General features: G+C 31.9%; 1 protein-coding gene across 1 annotated transcript; it reads right to left on the minus strand.

Moving 5' to 3' along the window:
• Nucleotides 1-5,979: 5,979 nt before the first annotated feature.
• Nucleotides 5,980-6,381, minus strand: LOC142520155 (uncharacterized). Its single transcript, XM_075623155.1, has one exon. The coding sequence runs from the start codon at nt 6,379-6,381 to the stop codon at nt 5,980-5,982; it is 402 nt and encodes a 133-aa protein (XP_075479270.1).
• Between the last annotated feature and the right edge of the window lie 14,890 nt (nt 6,382-21,271).

Genomic DNA, 21,271 nt, shown 5'->3' on the forward strand with positions numbered 1-21,271 from the left:
TAACTCATAATCAATCAACAAATACAAGTCCAATATCAAATCTGTATATTCTCAATCATATAATCTGAAAATTCATAACAATTTCATCTACTGTCTGTTCTTCGATCTGATTTCGAATATACGATTACTGATATCACCAGAACATAATGATAATCAAATCACAATTCCTCCAATACATAAATTTCAATCCCTGTTAGAAATCAATGAAACTTACATCCTTGTATAGCTCTTTGCGAGGGGAGCTCAGAAATATGTTCGGATCAAAATTCGGATCGTCGGCTTGTACAGAATCAATTTTCTAAGCCTTGAGGACTTTGAGAAATTTTGCTATGAAATTCTTTGATTCTTACTGCCGAGCTCTGTTGAAAAAGGAAGGAATTTGTATACAATGCATGGTGAAGACAAGTGTCCCACTCAAGTCCCATAATTGCACTTTAGCCCCTGAAGTCTACACTATTTGCAATTTGGTCTTCAATAACTCTTTTTAATTTCATTTCAATCCTAATTAATTACAAAAACCGTGGAATCTAATTCATCATTCCAAAATTCATAAATTAAATAATCTCGGATTAAAATGATAAAATCTCGGGCCTTACAGGTAGTTAGCAAAATAATCTTGGTTAAACATTTTTTAAAAAAATTACATTCTCATGTGTAATTGAAAACATTCAAATACGCTTGGAAATGGTCATTTTGACAAAGGTTATTCTCCCAAATATCCCCGTATGGGGAATGACGAGAGATGATACCTTCACGCCTTAGCTCTAATAAAAGTGACAGGCCAAACATCGGGTTATGTTACATGTGTAGATGTTGGACCCCGACGGAGCAGATGATTTTATGAAGTTTCTTGCAATTAATTATTAATAAATTTTTACGTTTCTTGTTCCAATATTATAAGGCTCTAAAATATATTATCCGTTTTGGCATAATTATAATAATTATTGAGTTGATAAATTAAAATAATTATTTGTGCCAAATAATTTTTGAAGGTATGTTAAAAATATTTTTAGAATATCGGAGATAATACGATATAAAATTCATATAGAGATTGAAATAACACACGAGAAGAAAATAAATGCAAAACCGGGATAAAAAAGGGCATGTATATTATATGAAAGATCGTGTGATGGGCACCTTGAGGTGCTTCAAACAAAATATTCTCCAAGAGTTTCAATAGCTCGTGTTCTAAGAATGTTTACACCGATGAATTAAATCAAGTTTGATATTAAATCAAGCGAAAAACACTCGAAGTAATCCTTCGTTAAGAAAAACTGAGAGATTTTAAAAGCCAATGACTTGTGTAAACTGATCGACTGAAAGACGGGGAATCAGTTGTAGCTTCTATCAGTTCAGTTACAGTTCAGCTATGAACTTAACTGAACCGATATCAGCTAAACTGATCAAATCAATTTAAAACATAGTTAAATACACAAGATATGTTTATGGATGTTCGGAGACATCAACTGCTCCTAAGTCACCCATTCTACCACCTCGGATAGGATCCACTAGAAGACTTTGATTTATACAATTCTTTGTACAAACCCACTCAGCTTAGGACTTACCCACTGCCTAACTGAACTCCTAGTCTAGACTGAAGACATCATCTTCCAGCCAACACTTGTTTAACGTATATGCGTTAAAGACTACATACACAAGTTTTACGTCTTTGTGCCAGACTGAATTTGAGTGGTGGTGTGTGTGTGAGAGAACTGATATCTGAAAACAAACTGAAAGGTGTTCTCACACACTGAGGGAAATATACTTCTAAATTTAAGCTGATAATACGTTGAAGTGTTCTCTCTGGACTGATTGCTTCTTCAAAGCTGATATGCAATAAGCGTGCTCTTTCTATTTTTTTCCACACTTGTTTTTTGATGGTCTTCATCTATATTTATAGCAGCAATGCGACCATACATCAAGAATCATCATATATGATCGTTACAGTTTGAATGTGTTCCTTGAAATTTGTGTCTCGACTTTTCCGACACCCATTCTAGAACATCTTGTCTTTAAGTTTTGCTCCAACGTCTATTATTGTACTGTTGATAGTACAATTGCTTTTCCTTAATGCGCGCAGCTGGATTCCACCTTTGATAAGCTTGTCGTGTTCTGCAAACTGATTAATTCCAAACTAATGCTTTCAACTGGTCTTGATCTAGTGAGGTAAAATCAATTGACTTGTCAGCTGAACTGATTTCACTTATTCAGTTGAACTGGTCAGTTGGGCTCTTCATCAGTTGAACACTTCATCAGCTGGCCTGGCTTCTGAAGGTCTTCTGCTGAACCACCTGTCAACTGGATAATCAGTTGAACTTCTCTTGATACTTCAGTTGTACTGATTCAGTTTGGACAATCATCTGGCACTTTCAGTTCGCATTTGTTAGCTTCAGTTTTGGCTCGTTTAACTGATCAGTTCGAAGCCTGATCAGTTCCAACTTCCTGCGCACTTAGGTAAATCATTAGAAACAATATAACAAATTTTGTTATCATCAAAATCAAGATTGAGAACATAATGCTCCAACACTACATTATATACATATACACACACATAACATGCCTTAAGAATGAGAGAAGGAAGAAAAGAAACAAGAAAGTAAGAAAACCAATTCCCGCAGCTGCAGTAGAAGCCGCTGAAAAACCGTCGTAACTTCTTCGTCAGATGTCGAAATCTCAAAATTCTTGATGATTTTGTTCCCCACATCCTAAGCTTCGATTCAAGCATCATAGTTTTTGATTAAGTATTCAGCTAGATCTAAGCTGATGATTTCAGCTTATTTCTGCACAGTTTTTGTCCGATTCAGTGAGCTTTTGCTTCTGAATTTTGGGTTTACGTGTATTTTTCACTATAAATCTCAACTTGTGGCTCAAATATAACTTGTATATCTATTTATTAGATTTCTATAGCTGCTGGAAAAATGGGATTCCAATTAAAAACGGATTTGATATGATTTTTTCTACCAAAGTATGTCAAAACCAAATTCTATAATTGTGGTGTGTAGAATACCTTATGTAATTCGAGGATATGACCTTTTTACAATTGGATTTTTTACTTATGGTTAAAATTAAAGTTGTAGATCTATGTGTTGTCTTCGAAATGAGAATTTAGTCGTTACATTGTAGTAAGAATTGAGAAAGTTATGCTTGTTTTTCTGAAACTACTCGGTATGTGAGATTCTGTCCTCGATGTTTTTAGTAGCAGCGTGTTCTTGCTAATTTTGAGATTAATCTACTAAGATTCTGAAAATGGTTTCTTCTAGAAAAACTTAGATATTTGAGTTGTCTTTCATTTTCAATTAGCGGATATTGATTTGAGTCATAATTGAGAGAGATTATGAATTTTATACTATGTAGTGCCGAATTTGGAACTATAGCAGAAGGTAGTTTCATGGTTTCTGTTTTTGTACATTTAATCATGTCGAGATGATTGAATTATTATTGATTTCTTCCGGTGAAAATGGGGTATTATTCTCCTTATTGTTATGTGTTTTAGGCCGAGGATCTTGAAGTAAAGTTGATCATTAGAATTGTCAAGTTAGTATAGGTATGTTACAGTTCAATAACATATAACGGTAACAACTAAATTAAGTTTTAGACATAAATACGTGCTATTATTGTTGTTTACTTGCTTATATTGGTTATGTGTATTGCTAAATGCCTCGTTGTTTTACATGATAATTATATGGTATATTCTATGGCATTTAGTATATGGCATGATATTATGACATTTATGTTGAGCTCTATCGTTCTTGTTAGCTCGTTGACAATATTCTTTGTTTTCTGGCACTGTTGTTTATCTCGGAATCATGGTGTTGCTGATAGGCCTATATACATTGATACACATGATACTGTAGATATTATTGAACAATCTCGTGGTTAGTACAGCCTTTGGAGGTGAGCGCTGAGATTGTGTCATCAAGTTGTTTTGTGTCATACCTGTTATATATCGTTACAGCCGTATGGAGCCCGAGTTGGGGGTGTTGATTTGCACAGCCTGGCATACCTCGATTACTTGGCAGGTCGGTTTAGCTGCATAACGATGTAGCTCTCCTGTGATTTGCTCGAGCATTATTCTTGTCAAACGAACGTTGATATTGAGCCATGTTCGTGCATTTTACACTTCATATACATATCATGATGCATGATTTATGTTATTGTTATATTTTTTGAACTGTTTTATACCAGAACCCTAACCTCAGTTGTTTACGGGGGGGCTGCTGCAGTTGCTTTTGGGCACCATGGTAGATCTCTCGAATGGTTTTGCAGCACCAGGCGGAGGTTCCACTAGCAGAACTCATGGTTGAGGTTGGATTATTTGGTTTTGGTTCGTTGGAGTCTCTCAGCTAGTCTTGATGGTTGTTTTTGGAGTTTGTATCAGTTCTATGTCATGTTTTATTATCTGGGGAGATGCCCCTTGTATTCGTATTGTAATTTGGATTTAATTTATGTTTTTTGGGAGCCTTAATTATGTTTTTTGGGAGCCTTGTCGGCTTATTTGAACTGATGTCTGTGATATTTATGTCTTGTGCCTGGCCGGTGCTTGCATGTGATTGGTTATGATTATCGCAGCGTCAGTCTCGAGTCATTTTTACTATTTTCTGATACTTGAGTTTTTTGGATGTCCTACTTACGGGGATGTCATGTCGAAATTTTTCTAGGCATTGAGGTCCATTTTAAAATATTTTAAATAAGTTTCGCTGCAGAATTAAATTAAATCACTATTGTCTGATCATTAATTGTCATTAGAATAAATATGTCTCACAAATATTATATCTAATGCGAGGTTGTACATGGATGGAACGATCTAATTTTGAGAAAGATCTGAAATCGTTTGAGAAGAGGGTAAAAATATTTGAATGTCATGTTATCATATGAAATCCAAAAACACATAATGGATTTGAATTAAAGAATTTGAATTCAAATTCATTTAAAATACTTTATAATGAGAGAAGGTTGGTCAAAACCTCTGTGTGAAGGCTAAGTTATAGTATTGCAGTTGAAATTATTATGTCAAAAAAAAATGACTTAACTGTGATATATTTTGCAATTTTTGAATGCATAATTTAGCAAGCCTGAGATCTTAATGTATTCCATGAATAACGAAACATCTCTTTCAATTTATTAAGTTTGAGAATAATATAGTCACAAGATTTGGTGTCATAGTATCTTCTAATTTTCTTTTCTCCTTTTCTTTTGCTTTTCTAATTCATTATTTTAATATCACAGTTTAGTTTCTCATTATTTTCAAGTTTTTTTGGATTTGGAGCATGACTTTACTAGCCACTATCTCGCAACATAATAGATAGAAAAAAAAAAAAAAATTCCCGATATCATATAGAATACACAAAATAATGAGAATTATTAAACTAAATAACTTTTGTTTGATCATGAATTTTAAATCCAACTTTCTTGATTTATACCACTGATATGTTTAAAGGTCATTTTGAAAAAACAAATTAGAAAAAAAATCATTAATAAAAAAAAATTGACTAAAATTATTTTTCAAACTATTCCCAGAAAAAAAAAGATTAATTAACGTCATTTTTTCTCTGAAAAACACATACGGATAGATATACATGTTCAAGATTTGAAACATGAAAAGTTTAACAATATCAGTATTTCAAAAGATGGTGAAAAACCTACCTTAATGAACTAAAGCATGAAAGAAAACATAACCATAACATAGAAAGATAAAAATGAATACCAATAAAGACCGAGCTTTAACTCTAATTGTCTCATCTTATTTCTCCTTTGTAATGACTCAGATTCGAGTCCCTCCATCGTCTTGAATAGAATTTAAAAAAAAAGTGAATACCAATAAATTGGCAAGATTTACCATTTTCAACTAAAAGAAAGTATACATATTATACATACAAGACTTGACAAACCCAAACCCTAAAGTTTAATTCTTCAAATTTCAAAATACCAAACAAACAAAAATCCAAGTGGGCTTATATATTCAAGAAATTAAACAAAAATCTATATGGCTCTGAACCAGCCAGACTGAAACGGGGGCTGGTAATGGATCAAAACAAGAACCACCACCAGAACCACCACCACTCCCCACGGCAGGCTCCAGTCCTCCCCCACCCCCGCCGCCGATGCCTCATGCGCCGGGCTCGACCAGTCCCGCCACCACCTGTGGCGGAGCATCAGCACATTCGCCGCCACAATCACCAACAGCGGCACCAGAAAAAGGTAAAGTCTCAGCCCCATCTTGCTCCTCTCCACAGTCTCTTTGTAATCCGAGTAATTCGTGAAGTACATCATCATTATGAAGAGCACGAAGAACACCGTCAAAGGTAAAGGCGGAGCAGCAATGGAGTCTAGGGTTTGCTCCTTCCAGCTCACGTCCCTTCTTTCTCCGACATACGAACTCATGTTTCTTGATCAACTTTTTCTCTGCTTTTAAGGTTTCTTATCTTCCAAGGATTCTTGAAAATCTTCTGGGTTATTCTCCTAACTCTGATCATATGGTATGCTATAATTATATATATATAAGAGTTTTGTTTATGGCGGCGAGAGGAGGATATTTATCAATAAGCCGACTTGTTTTTGGATTCATTGGCTGTGAATTTTGGTTGGATTTGTCTGAAAAATGGGAAAGTTTCTATTTACTGCATGTGTTTTTGATATGGTGAATCATGAGGAAAGGCAGCGTAATATGTTGCCACCTAAAAGTAGGGGGGAAATTATTAGATTTTTATTTTATTTTATTCTATTTCGTTATTTTCCTTTTATGAAATATAATAATGTATTCATCCTATAGTTCATTTTTTTATTAACAAAAACTTGTGTGAAATGCTCTCATATGTCGTATTTTGTGAGACGAATCTCTTATTTGAGTTATCCATGAAAAAGTATTACTTTTTATACTAAAATTATTACTTTTTATTGTAAATATCTGTATGGTTTGACCCGTCTCACAGATAAAGATTCGTGAGATCATCTCACAAAAACATACTCTTCTTTATTTACTGTTTTTTAAAAGATATTTATCAAATAATAACAAGAATAATAATCTAAAGTTTTATCGCTTCGCATAGTGTTTTTAGATTTTCAAAATATAAATTAAATTTTTTTCCGAAGAAAAATAAGATATTATTTTTTATTTTTTAAATTAAAAATATTTCATTGCATAAATTAATTTAGTCATACAATCAATGTATATATATGCACCATAAATATCACACTATAATAAGGCTTTGCTCGTTACAGCGACGATTGGTCTCATGGAATGACCAACAATTTTTAAATTGTTGTAATATTTTTGGTTAATTTTCATAATCATGATATGAATCTTATTTAATAAAATAAAAAACGTTCTATGCAGTGTTTTCAAAATCGGACCGGTCAATCGGTTCGACCGAGAACCTGTCAGGAGTCCAGTTCGAAAGTGCTACAAACAGTTTGATCGGTCAAATCGTCTAAAATCATCAAGAACCGGTCCGATCGATTCACACATTCTTTTTAAAAATATATATATTTTCGTATTTTTCTATATAAAAATTAATTTTTATATAGAAAATTTAAAGTCATATTTTTTGGTTACATTATTTTGATTTTGAACTTTATCAAAAATATTATTTAATAATATGAGATTTATTTTTTAAAAAATATATGTATAATTATATTTGATTATATGTATATTGTATAGATTTCAAACTTAGATAAATATATCTTTTTTATTATTTAAATATACACATTTAAGATATTTAAAATTTATATTACATTATTGTTTTATAAATATAACCGTATTTATCAACCCCCTTGAAAAATATGCAAGGAAGGTTTAGAATTTAGAATTTAAAATCTGAAATATAAATTGATTATTAATTTTGGTCCCATGCTGAAAAGTATTTGGAGATTTTGTCTCATGGATATGGGATCACTTGGCACCATTCTAGTTTCAAATCGAGCCAAGTTAAGCCAAACCAGACCAAATCAAATGGAATTTATTTTACTAATAGTGCGATTTGGTTAGCATTTCCACACGATCGATGGTATCGGTTTGGTTCGAATTTTTATCATAAACCGAACCAATCCGGTTTTGATCACTTCTAGTTTGTACAAGTTTTTATATATTTAATTCTTCCCATTTTTATAAATATTTTTATCAATTAAAACAAAAACAATGCAATAGATTTTCATGGCGGTTATTATCGAAGAAAAAAAAGGTATATTTATGTCTAATAAAAGAGTATGTCTTTTGTGAGACGGTCGAATCTTTATCTCTGAAACGGGTCAACCCTACCAATATTCACAATAAAAAAATAATATTCTTAGCATAAAAAGTAATACTTTTTCATGGATGACCCAAATAAGAGATTCGTCTCACAAAATACGACTCGTGAGACCGTCTCACACAATTTTTTGTTCCAATAAAATAAGATAGATTAGCAAACAAATAACATTTATCTAGATAAATATTTAGAATTATATCTATAAACATGGAAGCCGTATGACACACTCATACGCGCGCGCACACACACGTATATATATATATATATATATATATATATTAAATCAAATAATTATTAAGTTAATATATACATATATATGTATGTATTCTTACACTTTAATAATATATTTTTATTTTATTATTAAAGATTACAGGACTCAGCTTCTACTTTATGGTAGCCCTATTAAAATGTATAATCGTGTAATAATACGAAAATTAAAAATTAAGTACCCACTAATCATTTAAAGACAAATTTGTACCCAAAAATATAATAAATTAAAAGTTATATACATATTATATTGACATGTATATTACACTAAAATTTGTTGTGCTGGATGGTCCCAAGGGGACACATGGCATATGTATACAGACAAGAATATACAAATAGTAATGAATATTGTACAATTTAAGACCAATGGTTCTTACATACCCATGATACGTGCTTATAAAAAGAAATCATAATAATTAAAGATTATATTAAAAATTAAAATTTAAAAATACGTATAAAATGAATTGAGAATTGTAGTTTTGTATTTTTTTTCTCTTTTTATGTTATTAAATAAATTTTAGTATTGGTTTTGTATATTCTAATTTTTGATATTTTTAAATCTTTTCATTGAGAGTGATATGACACTACACACATCGACACTTAACTGGTGTCACATCAACGACATGTATAAAAAACAAAGGTAGCAGCCTCAAATTAAAATTTGACAACATAGATGACCAAAATAACAAAAAGACAAACATACTTACTCAACTGTGATCTTGTTAACTCAAGATGAAATCTGAATCTCAAATTTAGCCAAACTGAAAATCTGGCAAGTTGCAATTTTTCGATTATATCTCCCAACTCGGTAATGTAAATGATCAGTCGCCAAAATTACCGAACAGAAGCCCAATTTGGGATAAGTCGTATTTCACGTCAGTTGGGCTAAATTGGATGTTAACTAGGTAAAATGATGGCAGAAAATCTCATAAGTTTGGCTGATCAGCAAGGATCAGTTGGATATGAGCAGTTGTAGTATTTTGGTCAGCCTGATCAGCTAGATTATACAAATGGAATGATTCAGTATGTGTTACAAGGATAAGACGATGATCTACAAATCATCTTCACAAGTCAAAGTATGAATCAGAGTTTAAGATGCTGGTAAATGACAATGAAGATACGAATTTTGCGCATGAAATCAGCTTCAGCAAACCTCATCAATTTGGTTCAGTCTAGCAGACAAGATCAAACTGAATGTTTAGTCTAGCAGACGAGCCAAACTGAATGATCAGTGTAGCTGAAGAGCCCAACTGAATAAAAACATCAAAATCAGTTAGGCTCGGAAAAAATGTATAGCAAGATGGATTTGGCCGTTTTAATATCAGAAACAATACAGAAACTTTCTCAATGATCATATTCTTATTTCAAACTTTCATATCATTGTTGGAGACTATAAAAACAACATCTTGAAAATAAAATACAAGCTTTGAAAGAGGATTCAAAGCATAGGCAATATACATGAAGAAATTAACTAGAATGAGAGCAAACCCAGGTGTGATGATATATATAGCACCGTAAAAATCCTCACACACAATCATTCACATATACATAAGATTTGAGCTTCAAAGTTTAGCTAAGTGAGTCTTAACTTAAAGACATTAAAGATTGTGTTTGTAGTTTTGGCATAAGAGACGTTAAACATTATGCAGATTGTGAGGAATGTGAGGTTGCAGCCTAAAATTGAGGGTGTGCTTGGAGTTTCAATTAAGCAAGAGATAAGTCTTAAGTTGTAATTAGTTTGTACAAAGAATTGAATATATCAAAGCCTTCTAATGGATCCTTCCAATGGGAAAAAAGAATGACGTAAAATTTGTTAATCTCTAAACATCCATAAACAAATTAGTGTCTATTTATTTATTGCATTTACTTATCATTTCTACCGTTTTAAATATGTATTATTAAGTATTTTATATATTATTCAAATACCAAAATATTGCATACAAGTATTTGATAAAATGCTTGAATCAAATGTCTTTACTCATTCAACTTACATATACTTTAAATGATTTACAATATTTTTAATCGGTTTTGACGAAGAATTATTTTGAATGTTTTCCACTTGGTTTGAAAACTAAAATCGATTTAAATCACCGGTATTAAATATTTCAAAAATTGAGCTACTGTAGATCAATGATTATGTCTTAATCGATCCTATCAATTGGTATCAGAGCAGGTCGTTCTTTAAAGAACATTTCAAATTGATTTTTAGTTTAAAATTATTTTTTTCATATTTTACTAACACAAAATATAGAAAATTTTAATTTTCTCGCAGCTTGCAGCAACTTTGAGAATAATGACATAACTCCTTGCTCAACTGTCCAAATGAAAAAATTGTTTTTGCATTGCAAACTACACTTGAAGATTACCCCATCAGAATAAAATTTACAGCCTATTTATGCTAGAGGGAAAGCATTTTAATCATTAAAATAGCACCAAGTGTGTTGTGAAAAAAATGAGCTATGAAGAAAATTGGTTAGTTATCCCTCTACATTTATCATTTTGAAATGATATAAAGGAAGAACTCATTTTAAGGGAGATATAGATTTTAAATACTCAGAGAGAAAAATTTTTGTCTAAAGTATTTTGAAATTATGGCTTTTTGATATACACAAAAATGGGGAAAAATATGTTAGTTGAAATCATTATTTATCCAAGTTTTTTGATCATAAAAACGAGGACTATTGTTGAATTTAGAAGCTCTAAAAATCTTGATTTTGATGATAAAATTTTTTTTTATTGTGTTCTAACATATGTACTCAATTATGAAGTTGCTAACTAAAGATAAAAGCTGAAACTCGAATTTAGTCAAACTGAAAATCTGGTGAAATGCAGTGTTTCAAAGATATCTTCTACCTCGGTGATGCAAATGACTAGCTATTAAAACGGCCAAATAGAAAACTCAATTTGGGACAAATCGTATTTCACGTTGGTTGGGCTAAATCGGATGTTATCAAGGCAAACTGATTGTAGTAAGGCTCATTAGTTTGGTTGATCACCAAGGATCAGTTGATTATGAGAAATTGCAGTATTTTGGTCAGTCTGATCAGCTCGATTATCCAAATATAATGATTCAGTATGTGTTACAAAGAGAGAAATATGGTCTAAAAATCATCTTCATAAGACAAAGTCTGAATTTGATTTTAAGATGCTGATGATGACGATGAATATATGAGTTCTGTGTAGACAGAAATCAGCTTTGGTTCAGTCTAGCAGACAAGATCAAACTGAATGACCAGCCTAGAAGACGTCAAACTGAATGATCAATCTAGCAGAGGAGCCCAATTGAATGATCAGTCTAGCTGAAGAACCCAACTGAACAAAAACATCAAAAGCAGTTCGGCTCGGAAAAAATGTCCAACAAGGTGGATTTGATTGTTTTAATATCATAAACAGTACAAAACTTTCAAAACGACCATATTCTTGTTTCAAATATTCGTATAATTGTTGGAGGATATAAATACATCACCTTGAAAATAAAATACAAGTTTTGGAAAGGGATTCAAAGCATGAACAGTCTACATGAAAAATTTGCTAAAATGAGAGCACATCCAAGTATGAAAATACTTTTAATATATACATGCACTGTAAAAATCCTCACATACAATCACTCACAGATATATGAGAGTTGAGCATCAAAGTTTATTTGAGTGATTCTACACACAAAGACATTAAAATTGTGATTGTAGTATTGACATAAGAGACATTAAACATTATACAAATTGTGATGTTATGCACTACAATTGAGAGTGTGTTAGGAGTTTCAGTTAGGCCACTGATAAGTGTTGGAGTATCATTTTCTCGCACCAAGGTGTATAAGCAGAAGTTTAAAAATTTAGTTTTGACGTTCGAAACTTTCATTGGACGTCGTATGAATTAAAACATCAATATGGTATTTAGAATTATTTACATTTGTGTATTTAACGCAGACTCCGACTGTTCCGATTTTTAAGCAGATATAACACTTCTTATAAATACATTCGAATAGAACTCTCTCCTTTGATCATCTAATCAGGTCCATGATCAGAGACTGGATTTCTTGTTTAAATAACACAATAAATCTAAACAAACTTTGCATTGCGACTGGATCGCAGGAATTTCAAAGATCCCACGATGATGATGGTCGTGAAAGTGGCCATGAAATTTTTCTTCAAATTTTCAAGACGGCCGAAATTTGTGTGTGGGAGGAGAGGGTGAAAATTTTTTTTGTGCAAAATAGTCTTATTTCATAGACCGTCAATGAATTACTTATAAAACTTTATTCCTGATCACATCAGGAGTCCTTCTCCTATTAGAATTCATAATCATACTCCCATCAGGATTCTTTATTTTCTTTAATTAAAATTCTCACGTTTAATATATGATGCAAATTCAACTCTTTATAATACACACACAAACACACACACACACACATATATATTTACATGTATAAACATATATGGAAAATTAAATAACCATTATTTAATTTATTAATTGTTAATTAATTAATCAATCAATTCTAAACTCATCTAGAATATTACATGAAAATCATGTATATATAGTAGTAGTCACTACTAAAATTATATATATATATATATTATTTATTTATTTATACATACATACATACATATATATTATGTATATTTACATATATAGACATATATGTAAAATTAAATAATAATTTAATTTATTAATTAATTGTTATTCAATTAATCAATCAATTTTAGACCCTTCTAGAATATTCTATGAGAATCATGTACATATAGTAGTCACCACTACTAAAATTATTATTTAATTTGTAGATTCTAAATTTACTAAATAAATAATTGTGAACTCATTATAAACCCGATTGACGATAAGAGAATGTCGATGCTCCAAGGGTATAACTCTTGTTCATATAATGAAAATTGAAAATTTCGGAAATCAAAATTTTCACTGATCCATTTTTTTATAGCTGTTAGTTTTTTGAACTCATTCACCAAAACAAGCAGTTCTACTCTCCTTGATCTTGACTATCTCAATGGAAAGACATAATTTGATACTTATGTGACCTTCAATGGTTCAGAAATATAATTAACCGAAGGTTCACGACTTTTTGTAATTCATAATAACATTTATTCTTATTCGAGCTTACCCTAATTAGCCACATTCTTTTCATCAACCCCTTGATGGAGAATGTCAGAACTCAAGTCTGATTGCACTCATCGGATCATGGTAAGACTGCATAGTAACATCGCTCCATGATCCCCTAGGTTTCGCTGATAGTACCTGCGAGAACTTTAAGTTATGGTTAGCGTATAATACGGTCCCTTCAACTCATATATCCCGATCGAATTTACAACTATTGGTATATCGAGAGTTGCATTTGAATTCGATAATGATGTGATGTATCTTTGAGTAATAATAGTGATACGGTATGTGCAACCAGGAAAACACATTTTTTCAAAGCATATATCTTGCTCTGTCCAGAGACTCCTTATACTATTAACTCATCAAATCACATAGGATATCTTCACCCGTAGGCAACGGTGAATCCCCAACTACAATGTATTTGCTCATACGTATTTCGAAACTACATCCAACCTCGCCACTTAATGACCCTGAATGGAGTCGGTTAACGGATCAAAGTGCATGCTCGTACGCAGAGCCTCTACATTGTTCCGGGTCAAAGGACTAATGATGTACGATCATAACAGCAGGCTACTCCACTCGATAAGTGATAACGACTTGGACAGTCCTATGGATTATTGTTCAGTGCATCATCAAATAATCTCTCATATGTATGAATGGACGTATACATGCCACTACCAATGAAACATGATTTTTACATCACAGATGCTAGTCCCAAGCTCAAATGGCATTTATCATTATTTTTTACGACTGATTCGACTAGGAACCTGTTTAGAATATACAGTACACTTCTAATGAGTTTCATGATCTTACGTTGCGATGCAGACCTCATGGTACCTTTAGTATATGTAAGGGATTTATCTATTCAGGTTGCATTAGTATGCATATAAAGTAAATGTCATAATTGGATAAAACCATAAAATATTATTAAAATAAAGATTATTTTTACATAAGAGTCAATAAATCTCAGCTACAAGTTGACTCGCTGAGCACCTACTCTAACAATAAGTTCTAAGTTGAAATGAGTTTATACAAGGATACAAGAAATTGTATAAATCAAAGTCTTTTAGTTGACCATTCTCAAGGGGAAGAAGGGGTGACGTAGAAGTTGTTAATCTCAGAACATTCATAAACAAATTCGTGTCTATTTATTTGTTGCATTTCTTTATAATTTCTGCTATTTTAAAGATGTATTGTTGAATCATTTTATTTGTTCTTCAAATACCAAAATATTACATACCAATTGTTTAGTAAAATACTTCAATCAAAATATATTTACTCATTCAACTTACATATCTTTTAAATATTTTACAAAAATTTTAATCGATTTTTACGAAGAAATATTTTGAGTGTCTTCTGTTTGGTTTGAGAACCAAACTCGATTTAATTTATCGGTGTTCTATATTTCAATAACCGAACTATTGTGGCTCAGTTATTATCCATCAATCGATCATATCACACATATATATACATATATGTTAAATGAAATAATTATTAATTACATATATATATATGTATATGTATATGTGTAAGGCCCGAGAATTTGATTACCGTAATCGGAAATGATTTGTGTATATTTACCGTAATCCGAGATTAATCTGGGATGATTTCTTGATTAATTGAGGTGATTAAAGACATAACAGATCAGACCGGGACAGACGAGAAAAGACACGAATTAGGTGCGAGGGAGGTGCCACTCGCGCACATGCACGACGTGATGCGCGAGCTGTGCGCGAGTTGGGCAGAAGATCCCGCGCATATGCGCGGAGTGATGGCGCGCATATGCACGAGCGGTAGTATGCTTTGTCCAGAGAACCTCGCGCATATGCGCCGAGGTGAGGCGCGCATATGCGCGAGAGATGCCGAGACACACGCGCCGAGAAATGGTGTCTCGCGCATATGCGCGATGTCAGTACGCGCATATGCGCGAGTAGTCCTGTAGCCAAAGTTTGAGACAGAACCTTTGGCGCATATGCGCGGAGTTGAGGCGCGCATATGCGCCAGCAGTTGTGAAGCAGCGCATCGAGACCAGTAGGTCTCGCGCATATGCGCCGGTTGGGGTCGCGCATATGCGCGAGACATGCAGATTAAAAATCAGCCACGTTTCATTGGCATGCGATTTGATATATATATATATACGTATACAACCGATTCCTTCTTCAAAATTAAGGTAAGAATCGAGAAATAAACTCTAAGGTAGGATTTCGATTTGGGATTGAAGAATTTGGAGATCCGCCCGTCTGAATTGTAATCCGACTTCAGTACTGTGTTCCTATCAACGCAGACTGCAACTGGACGTAAGTTTTGTTACGTTTAGATACGATTTGAAATTATGACATTGCCAGAATTGAATGGAATTCATATATGATGTTCTTGACATGTTAGACATCATAGAATCGAAGTCAGATTAAGAAACGGACTGATTATGGAATTATTATGATTTTCGTAGTCGATTTGATTAAGATTCGATATCAGATTGGTGTTGTTATTGAAATTATGAATTGCACCGATATTGATTATGAGTTCTGGTATTATATCTGTGATGTTGAAATTGACGGGGTTATCGAGACTGTATTGTTATACCGTCGAAACATCCGTAAATTGATATTGATCAGACTCGGTATTGGTTGAGATGGTATTGTGATATCATATGTCGATTGGCATTGATCAGATTATGTTTTGATTTGAGTATTAATCAGAACAAGTTTTGAACTGAGTTATATACTGATATTGTGTCTGTTCGGTATTGTTATTACCAGATTGAGAATGGACAGGATTGAATGCAGGACTTCGTCTTCGTCAGAGCGAGAAGAGAAATGTATAAATTAATGTTGAGTTGGGATTGCACAACTCGAGTGAGGTTTGGCTCGAGTTTCCCTAAATCACATACTTTACCTTATTGGATTGATTTGATTGATGTACTTGTTCTCTTGATTTATAGACAGCAGGTATTAGACGAGTAGTCTTGTGACAGAAGTGCCTGATAGTGGTGGGATCGTCACGGGCACATTGCACGATGTCACAAGATAGTGTATTGGCGATTGTGCCAAAGTCTGTCACCGGATGTTTGGCTATCGATGTGGATAGAATTATAACTTCTTCTATTACTGATGATCGATATTATATCGATGTGGATAGAATCGGAGATTCTTCTATTACTGGTGATCGGTAACGTATCGATGTGGATAGAATCATAACTTCTTCTATTACTGGTGATCGATATTATATCGATGTGGATAGAATCGGAGTTCTTTCTATTACTGGTGATCGATACTATACCGATGTGGATAGAATACGAGCTTCTTCTATTACTGGTGATCGATACCATATCGATGTGGATAGAATTAGTATTTCTTCTATTACTGATGATCGATACCCTATTGACGTGGATAGAACTGGAGTCTTTTCTATTACTGTTGGTCGATAAGGGAATGCTAACTTATGGAAACCGGGATCCCTAGACTAGGATTGAGTCTAGTCTTAAATGTGACGTCATGAGTCTAATTGACAGTTTACATCGAGTTATGTTGATTATGTCCCTAAATATGGTACATGGTGAATTATGTTCCTGATGATGGTACATGTTTAGAATAGGATTTATTCTTGATATGGATTTATATTCTAATTTGAATACATGTTAGAAATATCTGTTATATGCTTTTATATTATTTTTATGATTGCATGTATACATGATTTATACTTAGAATGTAATTCTCACGGAGTTATCCGGCTGTTGTCTTGTTTGTATGTGTGCATGGCAACAGGTGGGATATGATCAGGGTCAAGGAAAGAACGAGGCTGGACTAGATAGCGTGGAGATCCGGGCTTCAAAGCAACTTAGGATTCAGCACTGATATATAGTTGAACCTAGTTGTATTCTTGTAGATAATACAAGATTTATATGTTTATGTTTAGTATGTAATCTGAATTGAATTACATTACGTTTCCGCTTTGTATTTTAAAAAAAAAAATTTAGACCCTATTTATTATAATTGTTTGAATTATTCCTAAAGACGATTAAGCAATGAATTAGCGTCCGGGTCCCCACAACAGGTATATGTTCTTACACTTTAATAATATAATTTTATTTTATTATAAAGATTACAGGACTCGGCTTGTACTTCCTGGTAGCCTATTAACAGTATAAACGTGTAATAATACGACACTTAAAAATTAAGTACTCACTAATCATTTAAAGACAAATTTGTACCCAAACATATACTAAATTAAAAGTTACATACATATTACATTGACATGTCTATTGCACGAAAATTAGTTCTGCTGGATGGTCCAAGGGAACACATGGCAGATGCATACAGATACAAGAATATACAAATAGTAATGAATAATAATATATATATAATTCAAATTGTACGTATCCTTTATTTATTTATTTGTTCAATTTAAGACCAAAGGTTTTACATACCCATGACAGGTGCTTATTAAAAAAATCATAATAATTTAAAAATTATACTAAAAATAAAAAAATTTATAAATACTTAAAAAAATGAATGTAGAATTGTATTTTTTGGTCATGTATTTTTATTTTTTTGGTGGTTTATGCTCCTTTATATCATCCACAAGCCGATAACTTGTAGCTCATTTTGAGCTAATATCTTAATTTTGGGACGAAGTCTGATATTCGAAACTCAATTGTAACAAATTACCTCTCCCCCCAACTTATTATTATTATTATTATTTTACCGTCGACAATGTTTATAAATTATTAAGCTCAAGTATATGAACATGAGAAGCCTTATGTTACTTAACTTCGGGCTGAAGCCCATTAATCCCTTGAAAAATCTATGGTAATTATCTCCACATTAAAGTCTAAGCTCTCCAAAATCTTCCTTGTTCTCTTTGACTTTGGGTATAATTGACTTCATGTTGGAAGGTTTTAATGTTCTATTCGTGACGTAGGTGATAATCCACTACATTACTATTAATGTTCGTAGCAGCGACGTTTGTAGACCTAGATTCGACATTCACGTGTTTAAGATAAACTTTTGTAATTATTTATTTAAATTTTGATTTTATGTTATAAAATTAATATCAAATAGGTCGAGTCCATTCTGCTGCTATATAGATGTTGAACACACAAAAGCATTCAGCCCAATAATTATTTTGAAGGCAAATTTAGCTTGTTTAAAAAAAAAAAAAGAAATTGAATTTTAAGTCCCAATCGGAAATGGTTAGTGAACTAAGCCCATAGAAATTAATGGTCTCTATTTATTTCAACAACATGATAATTAAAAACTTCGGGTATGCCATTATTTATCGGTAAAAACTTGTGTGAGACGGTCTCATGGGTCATATTTTGTGAGACAAATCTTTTATTTGAGTTATCCATGAAAAATATTATTTTTTATGCTAAGAATATTACTTTTTATTGTGACTATCGGTAAGATTGACCCGTCTCACAGATAAAGATCCGTGAGACTGTCTCACAAGAGACATACTCTTATTTATCTACACTTCCTCCATTTCCACACATTCATAGTAATTTTTGACATCACTAGTTATTAACTAATAAATTTTATAACAAAAATTATATAAAATAATAGTAAAAAAAATTAAAAAAAATAGATCAATTTTTAAAGTTCTTAACATAAATTCAACCCCATCAAATTAACTATCCAATATAATCTTCATAAAGTTCTTCTTCATCATCACACATAGTAAGACTTGTTGATAATAATTATAAAGAATAACACATATCAAAAAGAGAAGATTAAGAAAATTACCTTTGAAGTTTGTTGTATCCGTCGTCTATATTTTGACACTAAGTTAAGAATGATTTTCCCCGTCTGACATGCTTCCAATTCTCATGGTACAATTCTCGTTCATATGATGAAAAGTAGCCAAAATTTTCTACTGTTTCATTTTTTGCGGTTGTTATTTTTGTGAACTCCTTCACTAAGTTTGTAGTTGCACTATTCTCACTTAATTAGGAGTTAAGCTAAATTCCACAACTTTCAATAACGAAATCTAGTTATAAACTCATCGAAAACGATGTGATGCAACTTTGAGCAATAATAGTGACATGGTATGTGCAACTAACGAAACACATTTTCATAATGCATGTCTTACTCCAATCAGATATTCCTTGCACAATTAACTCATCGGATCACATAGGATATCCACAATCGTAGGTGAGTGGTGAATCTCCGACTACAATACATTTGCTCCTATGTCTACCTTGGTTAAATGTCATAATTATAGCTGTAATCTTAATTGTAATTAGAAATAGACCACAAACAAAAACGTTAAAAGAAAGACCGACTAAGCGTTTTTGAACCGTCGAACCGACGATTCAGAATCGCTGTCACGTATATATAATATTACGGCTGTGCCCGAAAACAAATGGTTAAGACTATGTCTGCCTTGTTTAGATGTCAAATGTGAATGCAAGAGATTCGTGAATGCAAGAGATTCGTGAAAGGGCCGATTGCTCATGTAAACCAATCACATAATGACACGACACCCTACGACAACCTCACGGCATGTTCATTTATTTTTTTATTATTAGAATTAAAATAAATTTTTTTTTTTAAAAAGATGTATGACTTTGTAATATTAAATATTTATTATTTAATTAATATAAATAATAATAAATAATTAAAAATCTATAATTTGACATTCTTTTCTCTGACCGATTTTATTTATTGAACATGTCCTCTCTGACCTTTTCAATTCAAAGGGGAATTCAATTACAGTGGACCCCACCCACTGACATTTTGCAGCTTCATCTCAAATGACTTTTCCACCCTTGGATTCCCCCCTCCCCAAATATTATTAAAAAGTTTTCTAAAATGAAATTAATATAATATAAATACATTATTTAATTTTTTATTTGACAATCAAATATAACTATATTGATCGATCTGATCTATATAAAAAATATAAAATATTATTAATATATAAAAATAATATATTTTCATGAATCGATTTTATATCCATAAAAACCTCTATTCGTTGGTCGGGTTTTCTGTTCATAAAAAGATATTGAAATTTTTACTATTTATTTTATTACATTTCACCATGTTTTCTAATCATAAACCCCTTAGAATTATAATGTATAAACTATCTGAACAAAAAATTAATTAATTTCATATTATATATTATATTGGAAGATATTATTTTTCACATTAACTTATTTAATTTTGGATTTTAGTCTATTAAAATTTTAAATTTTGGTTTTTATATACCTAAATTTTAATTTTTTGATATTTTGGTATGGCAATCATGTCCGTATTTTTCTATATTATATCAGTATTTTTTAGTGTTACGTCAAAAATTGGATCAAAATAAACAAAAATTAAAAAGTTATTATACTAAGAGTATTCTATTGTGAGACGGTCTCACGAATCTTTATCTATGAGACGGGTCAATCCTACCGATATTCACGATAAAAAATAATAATCTTAGCATAGAAAGTAATATTTTTGCATGGATTACCCAAATAAGAATTCCGTATCATAAAATACGACTTATAAAACCGTCTCACATAAGTTTTTTGCTTTATGCTAGAGCTAAAATTTGAAAAATATATGTATACTAATTAGAAAAAATTAAAATTATTTGCATGGTCTGTTATATATTTATATAAATAAAAGGGTATTATAGTAAAAGAAACTGAACAAATGTGAAACTAA

This window comes from Primulina tabacum, chromosome 12, assembly GCF_025594145.1.
Source record: "Primulina tabacum isolate GXHZ01 chromosome 12, ASM2559414v2, whole genome shotgun sequence".
Taxonomy (NCBI): Eukaryota; Viridiplantae; Streptophyta; class Magnoliopsida; order Lamiales; family Gesneriaceae; genus Primulina; species Primulina tabacum.